Raw genomic sequence first — 11,818 nt, 5'->3', positions numbered from 1 at the left:
GGGTGGGGGGGGGGGGACATATTGTTTTAACCTTAATCAAAGGAGGAGCAGTGTTTAATTTTACCTGCAGCTGTGCTCTTTCTGTCCACTGAATTTGGATCCAGCTCATCATGACTCAGGAAATTTTGGATGCGATTGAGTGAGACGCTGGCCTGCGATGCAGAATAAACAACCTGTAAACAAACACACGCAGAAAAGGAAGGCAAAAAAGCAAAATGAAACACTCTTACCTGTACGATACTGCTGATGACTTGGGGAAGCATGTTGAGAGGAAACCTGAGGATGTTAAAGAGCGAGAGAGACACAAAGGCCTTCTCCGCGTCCAAGATGTTGTTCTCATCCACAGTCACATATACAGCAAATGTTGTCAAGGCAACCTGGGAAAAAAATAAATAAATAAATCGGCAAACAGGGCGCTCAAATATCAAGGTCTATTATTTTACTGTAGAGATATACAGCAGTCCCCGCTGTGATGTGACACACACTTGCACATTAATCTGACTCAGCAATGACCTCATTATCAACAGCTAGTGATAGTCATGGCTTTTGGCTGCTAAAGTGTTTATTTATGTGACAAATTAAACATATGACCAGGAAATCAATAAATGCCTGCATGTGACCTACACAACCTGACGCAGATAACTGATGAACACACCAGCGAAAATTTAAAAACAGAGCAGCTGGCACATGCATAGAAATGTGTCCTGGATCAGGTCATGCCTTTCTCTAAGTTTATGATTTGGGTCAGTAAACGGGCAGTCAGCTGGTGAAAAGCGGTGTGTAATGTTGCTATGACATTTGCACTTAAGCTTGTCCATCTTTGCTTTGCAGTAAATGATTCCTGTCATCTCTGGTGCTTTCAGTAGGTCTTAAATATTCAAATTAAGTGGAGAGCACATTATTAAGGCTCAAATAGGTGGATCATCTCAAAGGAAAGGAAAGAAAAGGGGAAATATGAATTTAGGAATAATAGTTGAATACCCTTTTTAGATATTCCAAGCCAATCTTTACACCAAACCAAAAAACAGCCACAGTTGTCTCTGGGCGGAGCCTACCAAGAAAGGGGCGCTGGTCCAGGCCATGGTGGACAGAGCTCCCAGGTAGGCTGTCTTGCGCAGCACATTGAGCTCCTTCTGCCGAATTGCCAGGACCTTGTCTTTAAAGGAGTTCTCCCAGGCGTACAGCTTCAGGACTTTGATGCCGTTTAGGATCTCGCTCATCAGCTTAATACGGGAGTCCTTGTACTGCATCTGCTCCACCTGGGGGAGAGGAAGAGGAGGATAAAGACAAGGACAAGACCACAAGAACTCTTCTTTGAAAAAAATATAGGGAAAACGTTTTTGAAGGGCAAACTCCATAAATCATGTAAAATTACATATTTAACACTTGCTTGAATTACAGTACACTTTGCAAAGTGCAGTCAAACTTAAGCAAAACAAAATGATACCACTCAAGAGTTTAAACCTGGGTACTCTGTTCTTTACTAAAGCCAAAGCTGCTGTTGGCATCCACTAGACAAGGCATGGTTTGACCTAGGGTAGCAGCTAATATACATAAGATACATTCACAATATTTTTGAGTCTGCCTTAAAAGAATCCTGTTATGCTACTGTCTCCTACTGTGCTTCCCATGTAAGTGATGGGGGTCAATATCTACACTCCTCGTTCTCTGTACAAATGTATTAAAAACCTTATCTAAAGATAATTTCAAGGCTTCGGCAGTCTAACTTAGACTAACTGAGTGGATTACAGTGTTTTTAGTAGGAACGTCCCTCTTTGTGTTTACACAGACTTCTTTACTTAGGGACAATAACAAAGAGGGAATGTCATGTTAAACAGACTACTTTGGAAGATCCCTACTTGTTTGACTCAGACTAATAAAGCCTCATATTAGCCTACGTCAAACTTCAGAATGCATTTTTGCACGGAATAAGGAGTGTGGATTTTGTCCTTATTATTAGAACTTCATGGCCTGTATGAACAGGAGGAACTATTACAGACAGCAAAAACTGTGTCGATGTTTAAATGGGCACCTTACTATTGTTATAAGACAGACATGAAAAAACATATGTTGTAATAGGAGTATTTTTAGATACTGAGATATATATATATATATATATATATTTTAACGTTAGAATATAGCAAGGTTGTCGAGGTCAGGACGCTGTATATAGCATAGCTGGGAGTCAATATCGACTACACGTATCCCCCCCCCCCCACACACACACACGTACACACCCAGCACACCCACCTCCACGCCACAGTTACACAGTCATTCTGTGGGAAGCACTGTATACACAGTATACAGTATGGAAAATGTATGCAAAATCCCTCGTACCTGGTAGGCTCGAGTCTTCATGGCAATGACCGCATTAAAAGGGATCAGCATAATCATGACAGCCACCCCGGCCAGCACAGAAGGACCAAGGTTCTGTAAAATACAGCAGACTCAGTAAATCAATGCAAATATAATTCAAAATAATGACAGAGATAAAGTCCCGTGAGTTCAATAATGTGTGTACTTGTAAACAAAATAAGGAGGGCCTTGTCACAGCCATCTGTAGTAATCCATGTACAATTTGTGTATGTACCTGCCAGAGAAAATACAGTGCCAGCATAATCTGAAGAGGAGCAGACCACAACATGTTGAGGAAGGTGGTGAGGTCCATGAACCTCTGTGCGTCCACAGACATCAGGTTGACTACCTCTCCTACTGTAGATGAACGCTTGGCAGCGTTAGTTATCACCAACGCCTGCAGAACAATAATAGAGGCAAAAAAACACTGTAATATATATATTTCCTGTGAATCATACTGTATCTCCACTTTATTGACTTGAAGCTCTGAGGCCTCTTTTAGAGTTAGTACATTTGTGCAAGTGTGCATGGTAAAATCACTCAAATCAATCAAATAATATAGAAGTAACAATAATAAGATAATTTCTTGCATACCTTCCTGTAGATAGCTCCTATGATAGCTGTGCGTACATTCATGCCAGTGACAAAACAGTACTGAAAGTGATGGTGGAGGACGAGAGTCTGCATGAAGGCAGTAAAGAACATGAGGAAGGCCAGCGAGTAACCCCACCAATCTGGAACATCCTTCTCTTTTGTGAATGAGATCAGCAGCCTAGTAAAGAAAGAAAGGGAGCATTTCTTTTAAATTAAACACACTTGTGTGTTACTACTGAATAGGGGTGGGACAAGATCTTGTGCCACGAGATCTCGTGAGAAAATTGTGAGATTAAATTTCTCGTCAGGTAAAAAACTGTCTCAGGAGACATTTTTCACATGCTGTCATGACACATTAATTTTCTCATGCAGTGAAAAACAAATGTATAACTGATAAGATTCTCGCGGAGCTAATCAACTCCACCCAGCTGATGCCACAATGGCATACGCCCAGATAGTAATCAACTGCACTGCCGGCGTTGTGCTTCCAGATAGCTGTGATGAGTGGTATCGTAGCTGGTTTTGCAACAGTTTTTGCAACATAAACATCTAAAAATTGAAGCGCAACCTTGCTCTGTCTGGAACTGTGAGCTGCACTTTATCAGAGCTGCTGAAGTTAACATGTGTGGATTTGTGGTGAGATTTCTGCCTGATCACAAGTGTGTCAGTTACTTTCGGTTTCACATGTAACATGCAGTCCCACACTGCGTCGGTCAAAGGGTCTGAAGGGGATAACGTTACTTCCACCGGATTAATAACATAATGTAGGCTACAGCAAAGTAAAGGGCAGGTAGCCTTCTCATCAAATGATGATGTTAGTCTCCTAATATTTTGGCTTTTTTCTGGACATGCCAGAGAACACAGATATGTGCAGGAAGTTTTGAACATGAGCAGAAAACCTGCTGAAACACAGGAGCTATTGAAGTCCAGGAGTTTATCACTAAATTAAAATGAATTAATCATTGAGGTGAAAAGGTGCCACGTGAACATTTAAAGAGGTTACTTCCCCAAACAAAGACAAAGTGGAGGGAAGACTAAATCATGACTCAGCAGGGATGATTTTATCTGAGAAAAGTTGATCTACAGGAGAAACAGATCTGAAAGCAACAGAGAGCTACACTGACTTATTTTGAATTGTAACCTGCCGCCTGAATTTTGTGTTTCTCTTTGTATTAATAATCAAAAATCACCATAAACTGGTGCAGAAAAAATCATCAGAATGCTGGAAAAGTGTTTAATACTCAAATATTTCATATAATTTAGTATTAAAGATTTCTTAAAAATAGTGTTAAAATCTCGTCTCGATCTCGTGAACCCAATCTCGAATCTCGTCTCGTGGGTTAAGTGTCTTGTCACACCCCTACTACTAAACTATTGTGAAAATAACTGTGCTAATAATAGGACAGCTAACTTCTTATGTAATGCCTATTTTCCCTACAGATGGTTTGTAGATAACCACACAACATGTGAGTTAGCATAAGCTAGAGCCTGGCCGACTTATCGGCCAACATGAGCTTATTGCATTTACATCAGTATTGGCATTTGTAACAGCTGATTAATGATGATTAAAAAAGAAACGGAGAGACAGATACTTCAACCAAGTCATGACTGTTGCATAGCTTTCCCCCCAGAGTATGCCAGCTAATGCCCTGTTAACGCGCTCATTAACATTAATGAGCAGTTGAACTATAGCAATTAACTAACTCTGCCTAAATTAATTAAGCGTAAATATCTGCGAGCCACATGTCTGTAACTAAGTTTTAGTTTAGTTGCGTCAAAAGATACAAGTAAATAAATATGAGCTGAACAAGTATCTAACACGGCTTCCTAGCCAAACAAAGCTCCTCTTTCAAATGTGCAACGTTGGTGTGAAATCTTAAAGCTTCAAGTCGTAGACACTCATGTAGTGTTAGATGCAATCAGACGGGTTTGTTTTAAAGTGGTTGAGAAATGATTTCTCAATTTTCAAAGTCAAAATATCAGCTTAGAAATTGGCTTTTTTTTAACTTTAATATCGGCATCGGCCCCAGAAAACCATGTCGGTCTGGCTCTAGCATAAACGCACTGTCTTTTGGTTGGAATTTATGGAAATTCTGGCTGTTTAAAGTTGCTGTTTTTGTACCAGGCAAAGGGTGGACTGTAAAGAGGCAATGAAGTTTTTCAGCTATGGTAATGGATTATTTGGATGTAGAACAACAAGAAGCTTGAAGTACATTTGGTATGGGCCACTTTCATATGGATTTCTTCCATGCTTGTACTAAATTACACCTGCCTCAGACAGTCTGCAATAGCCTGGTTTAAACCCACAGAGTGCTGCACCACACAAAAACAAGAAGTAGCTCCCAGATGAAATCTTATCTAATTTCTTTTCATGGACTCCCTATAAAATTTCAGTAAGGTCATAAGATTAATTCTGACTATGAGACACAGTATGACCTCTGTGCACTCTGAAAAACTGCAGAATTATTTAGACTTCCTCACAGTGGCAGAGACATTAGCGGCCATGTTACATCCCTGCTGTGAGATGGTCAGAACACCATCATTTACATGGCCTCCCAGGATCCTAATCTCATCTGGGGCTCGTCTAAAACACACTGATCATTATCAGAATCAGACAAGCCATGTATTTCCATCAGCCTTCTGTTAGCATGCAACAACATGTTGTTCACACTGATCTGAGAGCACATAAATTACTGCCAGGAAACTGAAACAAAACACCACATTCATCTGTGGTCTCAGTGAAACCAGAACATTTTTGTCATTGTTCCTTAAATAATAATTTAAGGTTTTAATTGTCTTCCCTTTTTATTGCCCTTTATAACTATAGACATAGGTGTATGCTTTGTTGATTGCTATGGTGAGGTGGCTTAAGCAGCATGCTGGTTAGCCATCTTGTTTTTCTTTGTTTATGTGTTGGCTCTGGCAGAATGCAAGCTAGTTAGCTTAATGTGATATAGTGATGTGGTAGCTAAGGATCACTGTCTGGCTTGGTTAGCATTATGCTGCCGATGACAGCAACACGCTAGTTAGCTTGACATGTTTTTAGCAGGTTGTTGTTGGCTAGCATGATATCAGAATGCAGTGTTGTGGACAAAAATAAAATGATTTATAACTCCCTAAGGAGAGTTGTATCTAGTGTGTGGGTGCAGCTAAAGAGGGGGTGCTTCTGAGATGCTGAATGCTGTTGAGTCTTCTTGGTGTTGAAACACCTGTTTGTTTTTTTCCTTTGGTAAGAAAGTTCAAGGGACTTTAGTCTTTCTCATAGTTCTCATACCAGAGAGGTCGCCAAATAATGGTTATTGGTAAGCCTAGTGGAAGCATTCAAACAGTGATGGTAGCTGGACAGCTGAGCGAGACACACATGAAGTTACAGTTTAAGTAAAGCGGTTTTCTACACAGTTACAATGTAGATGTTAGGCCAGGTCAAGCTGTAGAATATCTGCTCTTTGTTAAGGTAAGTGTAGAATTTAAAGACAGCTTAAGGGTACATTAGTTCAGAGCTAGAGAATGTTGTTGCCCACAGCCTGACATATGCCAAATGACAAGTCTAAACATGATCTTACACGAGTACTGGGCTCCCATTGCAATGTTCAACTTTATTCACATTTTAATGTGTATAACTATTGTTTTGAAAAGTGGTGCATTAATAAAGTTTATTTTTATGTAGTACTTTGATTGTAGTACTACAAATTTTGTATTAAAAATAATGACAAGTAAGTTGTGCAAAAGCTGTAATAAAGAAGCACATTAATGGAAATGTTACTGAATGTTTCATGAATTTATTTGGTTGGATAATTCTGAACTTTGACATATATTTTTATTCTGAACATGGAAGACAAACTTGACAACAGACATCTGCAATATGTCTGACATACCTCAGACTCTGGTTAGAGGTTTTTATGGTTTAAAATGTATATTAATGAAGATCTGGCTTCTGACTCATATACAAGCTCTGGGAGGACGCAGAGAAAAACTTCTCCCAAACATCTTGTCCTCACTGGCAGGACTCAAGTGGTGACATCAAGGGAAGTTAAGTGACAACTGCTCCACTTTATGACTGACCAAGACCCCACAGAAACCCTATGCCAACACAAGTTAAGTGACAGTGGGTCAGTTAAGTGACAGTGGGTCAGTTAAGTGACAGTGGGTCAGTTAATTAATCCTGTGTCTCAGGAGTCAGAGTGGGTCGCCCACTAATTGAAAGGTTAGTCCTTGGGCAAGATCCTAAACCCCAAATTGCTCCTGAAGGCTGTACTATCAGTGAATGTATGTGTGTGAATGATTAGTTCTGATGTGCGGTTTGCACCTTCCAAGGCAGCCATCAGTGTATGAATGTATGTGGGGTTGTTGCTATAAGATATTTCTGAAGATAATTTAGATCAGGAAGGATCTCACTTAAATACTATTTCATTATTTCACTCATGCTTCCCTAGTAACCTCTCAGTTGCTGAATGTGCATAAAGGTGATTTCTCTGGTCAATGCCAAAATTATTTACTTATCTGATTACACTGGTCCCCAATCATTTATTAATTATTCATCAATGTATTCCTAACACTCAGTTGCATTTATCCATTCACTTGTGTGTCTAATAGTTACTGATTTTTTTGTAAGAAATGTTTCACATATAAAGTCAATGCTATTTGTTTTCTGTAACTTACGTATCCATTCCTTCTTACCTCTTGCTACTTGATTTCAGGTTAATTCTCTCACAAAGCTAATTTCTGCATTATCGAATCAAGAGAAACTGTGTAAAACTAAGCAAAATTGCAACTATATGTTAATGGTGGAGAGTTTTATACAAATTGGTGCTGTACCAATTTCATTCAATATCAAAATGTCTACATTAAGAGAGTTCTGACCAGACCAGTGTGCCAAATCAGCACTTCTGTATTAGGGTCAAAAAGTTTTACCCTCTCTTTCTTTTTTTTTTTCTCCTTATGTTGGTCTCTATGTTGGTTTTGTCAGATTAGATCAAATTATGTTCATGAAAGAAATTTGAAACGGCTCAAATTAATCCTTTGTTTCAAAAATACAGCATTATAGCAAATCATGAACTCTATTTTGTGAATAAAGCAGAAGCAGTACTACAGTAGTAGAGCTTTCAAAATGTCATTCCAGACAAAAAGGAAAGGTTAGGTCTGCATTACTACTGTAGTCTATTAAATTTACATGGGTATAATATCGAAATAAGTCTTGAAAGAAGATAGCTTTAATATCAGATCATTTGAAATTCAAATTAAATTTGGCAGTTTTCCCTGGTGCACCAGGGCTAAGCAGATAACAGCATTATCAAAAAAAATACATACAGGAAAACTATGTGGTCAGCCATCTGTGATAACATATTCCACTGACATAGTGACAAGGCTTTCACAGAACAGCTACTATCACTAATATTTCCACCCCGGCCTATAAAAAGTACACATACTACATTTACATAAATACTTTGCATAAATGCATAATGGTAGTTGTTGTTCCAAACTTTCAAGTATGGTGTAGCAAAAAAGAACACAGTAGCAACATGTGACCTCGCTTTTTACCTGAGCAGCTGAGGGTTGACAAAGGTGATGACATCCTGCAGGAGTTTGAAGGCCGAGCCGATCAGAAAGTAGGGTCCAAAGGCTCTGATTAGGGCACGTAGGAAAGATGGCTGTTGGGAAGCAGCTTTCTCCTTGGACAGCAGAACCTCTACTTCCTCTGGGCTGCTTTCACCTCCTCCTCCTCCTCCTCCTCCTCCTACATGGTTGGTGGTTGATGGAGCGGGCTTGGAGTACACAGCCTGTCTGGACAGATTCTGTTCACTGGAGAAATTTGGGTGGTTGTTTGGGATAGACAGAGAGATGGAGAGAAAGAAAAATATGGATAGAAAACTCTTCATAAGTAAGTCAGTAAGTAAGAAAACAGACCATACTTTTAAATGTACCTTTCTTAGTTGTAAAAATGAATATCTTGATGAAAGAAATGACCACTAAGTTCTTAGAAAACTATCTACTACAGGCTGAAATTGGGCTGAGGCTAAGCTGTATCTGAGATACAGTGCCAATAATCAGGAACCCCTATTTATAACTATTTAAATATCAGCATTTTTATATTAACTATGGATCACATGACTAAATGTATGTGAAAGCACAAACACTGTAGATTACCTGCAGCGCACAAAACAGCAAACAGACAAAGTTAGCAACAAGCTTGTGAAGATAATGGAGATGTATGCAGCTAAAGAGCAAATTATTTACAGTAGTTGGTGGAGACCAACGCAGAGCTAAACTGAAAGAGAATATTGGACTTTCATTCACTAGGTAACCAGAAATATGAATTTTAACTTTGCTCAATATCTGCTGAATGAGTAAACAGGCAACGGTTTGCTAGCATGTTAGCAATTCCTAATAGCAGACAGGCAGTCAGGTAGGATAGCTAACCTATTTAACTGATTCGATTTAAAGGAGCTGAGTATCATCTGAGTAACAATGTGATGTGAAATCAAACTATTAATAATGTGTCCTGGCTAATCAGTAATTCACTGAATTACACTACACTAGAGGCCTGTACTATGGATTTGACAGTATTTGACATTAAGGAGGTAACTGATTTAACCATGGGTTTTTAGTCCTAGGACAGTGGTTCACTTGTTACCGGGCGGAAAACGTTTTTGAGCGTGTTAAATTAATTAGATTTTTAAGTTCTTAAAGTGAGTTAAACAACCACTTTTTGAGTACCTTGCATTTTTTAACGTCGTAAAGCCGACACACAGCTGCTGCAGCTGAACGAACAAGGCTGATAGAACACACAAATGTAATCATAGTCACATTTACTCGCGTGCCCTAATGATGGGGTAGTGATAACATAAGCCTGATAACTTATGCATTCACACAGTCTGCGATTTTCTGTCCTTCGTTCGGTCCTTTTAGCCTAAATAATGTGTTTAACTTTTTAATATTTGTCTAATATTATAGTTTGTTCTTTGTTTGTAAAATATGATTTGTTGATCTTGCTTCATATATGGGCCCTTGAACTGTTTTCATTATTGATTAATCAACACATTGTTTTAGCTCTAAATTCTATAGAAATAAAGAATGAATCTGAATCTTTTACCACATGAAAAATATTTCATCGGTTGTGATAAATCCCTTTAACAAAACTGGATCCTTGCAGTAGGACCTAGTAATACAAACGGACAAAAAACAAAACAAATGATGCAGTGTGTTCATTTCTTCATAGGGATCTCTGTAGGTGAGACATAATTCAAGAAATGCTCCAAGTTTTCAGTAAAAGGAATGTTTTGCAAACTACACACAATCTATTATAATACTAGCTTAATTAAAGCACAGGAGTCGGATTCCAGCTTTAAACTAATTGGCGACTACAGTTCAACAGGAGCATTGATAGAATTCAGCTTAACACCAAACAGGTTTCAAAAACCACAAGTGAAAAGGCCTAATCAAGCTTTACCATATCATTTTACAAGTTGTTCTCAGTGGGAAAGCACAATGAAACTCGGACAGAGAGAGGAAGCAGCCTGAGGGTCAGAGTTCACAAGGTGTTTCAAGTGTGCATTAAATTCCCGTTTTACTGGGGTAGCACAATGTGGAGCTTAAGTCCTGTTCTCAGTGATTACGTAACTAAACTTATCTCTCCAGTTTGTGGCTGAACACACCTCAACTGTGGAATGCAATACTGACGACATGAGAAAAGTAATTAATTCTGCAGCATATTATACTGAGCAGTGGGGGTGGATATAATCTTTCAAGGCTCTGACATTAATAACAAAAATGACTCCACAAACACACAGAATAAACCAGAGCAAGAATGCTACAAAAGAAAGCAAAGCAATGCATTTCATATGTTCTCTGATATCTGCAGACACTGGATGAGCTGTTCTACTTACAGTATGAACTGCAGTCTATTCTTTGCCTCTATTTTTGCTTTTATTAGTTCACCACAGTTTTTTTAATTAGCTAAGGGTAGGAATTTCATATATTAGATGTATGTTGCTATGGTGCTGCCGTGGCTACTAAATAACATGCTCAAGGGTGAACATGTATCTGCACATACACACACTTTTAAACTCACATCAAGAGCCTTGTCCTTTAAGACAACATCCTATCCCCTCTCTGTTCAGACAAGGAAGTGGAACATGGGACTGTGGACCATGACAAGATTTGGACTTATTGTTTTTATGTAAAAGCAAAAATTGCATATTATAGATGCATGTAAATTAGAGTAAACATTTCTCACTGGGAATTAGAATTAGATTGAGACCACAAATCTCATTCAGTAAATTTAAATGCACTCAAGTAACCTGGTTAGTGTCCGTTCACTGCATTAACCTGATGTCTACACACCATTTTAAAAGAGAAACGTGGTTAACACAGCTTGAATTCTGCTGGAGAAACCAGATTTCTTATCTGTCAATCTCTATCATGGTATTACTCGTTTGTGCCATAGATCTCCATTGTTGTCAAAAGCCTATTCAAACCCATTAGTGAGCCACACTGATGCACTGGGTGTTCCTTCATTACCATGAACACACTTACTGTAGTTTATTTTGACTCAGTCCTACTTATGCCGTCCTGCTGCTACTCACTAAAGCACCGAATGTGGATGAATCTTCAGCTGAAAGTCCCCAACAAATGCACTATTTCCTCCTGTTTGACTAACATTTGCTAAAAATTACAGTGACAGCATGTTTTAGGAAATTATTGTGTCTTTATAAAAAAAACACTTAAACTACATAACTGTAACCTGTTTTTGGAGATTTATATCTTTAGTAGGAACCAGTGAGCTTGGGAAAGGAAAGTGTGGCAGGAGTGAGGAGTATCACTGTGGCAGGAGTGAGGAGAGATGAAAGAAAACATCCTTAGCTGTATCTAA

At 38.8% G+C, this 11,818-nt stretch overlaps 1 protein-coding gene across 8 annotated transcripts in view; it reads right to left on the bottom strand.

The window, feature by feature from the left end:
* The window catches only part of abcc3 (ATP-binding cassette, sub-family C (CFTR/MRP), member 3), a 61,034-nt gene that overhangs the window by 17,661 nt on the left and 31,555 nt on the right, over positions 1-11,818 (bottom strand). For all 8 annotated transcript variants that reach the window (XR_006827988.1, XR_006827989.1, XM_046068053.1 and 5 more), the window contains 7 exons: positions 8,488-8,748; positions 2,950-3,127; positions 2,591-2,752; positions 2,338-2,430; positions 1,056-1,259; positions 231-377; positions 65-152 (listed from right to left, as the gene is read on the bottom strand). Coding sequence is in view for 6 of the 8 variants with exons in the window: in XM_046068053.1 (XP_045924009.1) it covers positions 65-152; positions 231-377; positions 1,056-1,259; positions 2,338-2,430; positions 2,591-2,752; positions 2,950-3,127; positions 8,488-8,748 (1,133 nt within the window). In the remaining 2 variants the exon portion in view is untranslated. The remainder of the gene's footprint in view (positions 1-64; positions 153-230; positions 378-1,055; positions 1,260-2,337; positions 2,431-2,590; positions 2,753-2,949; positions 3,128-8,487; positions 8,749-11,818) is intronic.

This window comes from Micropterus dolomieu, linkage group LG14 (genome assembly GCF_021292245.1).
Source record: "Micropterus dolomieu isolate WLL.071019.BEF.003 ecotype Adirondacks linkage group LG14, ASM2129224v1, whole genome shotgun sequence".
NCBI classification, from domain to species: domain Eukaryota; kingdom Metazoa; phylum Chordata; class Actinopteri; order Centrarchiformes; family Centrarchidae; genus Micropterus; species Micropterus dolomieu.
Note: the sequence above shows the minus strand (reverse complement) of the source record. Positions and strands in the feature narration are given on the sequence as shown.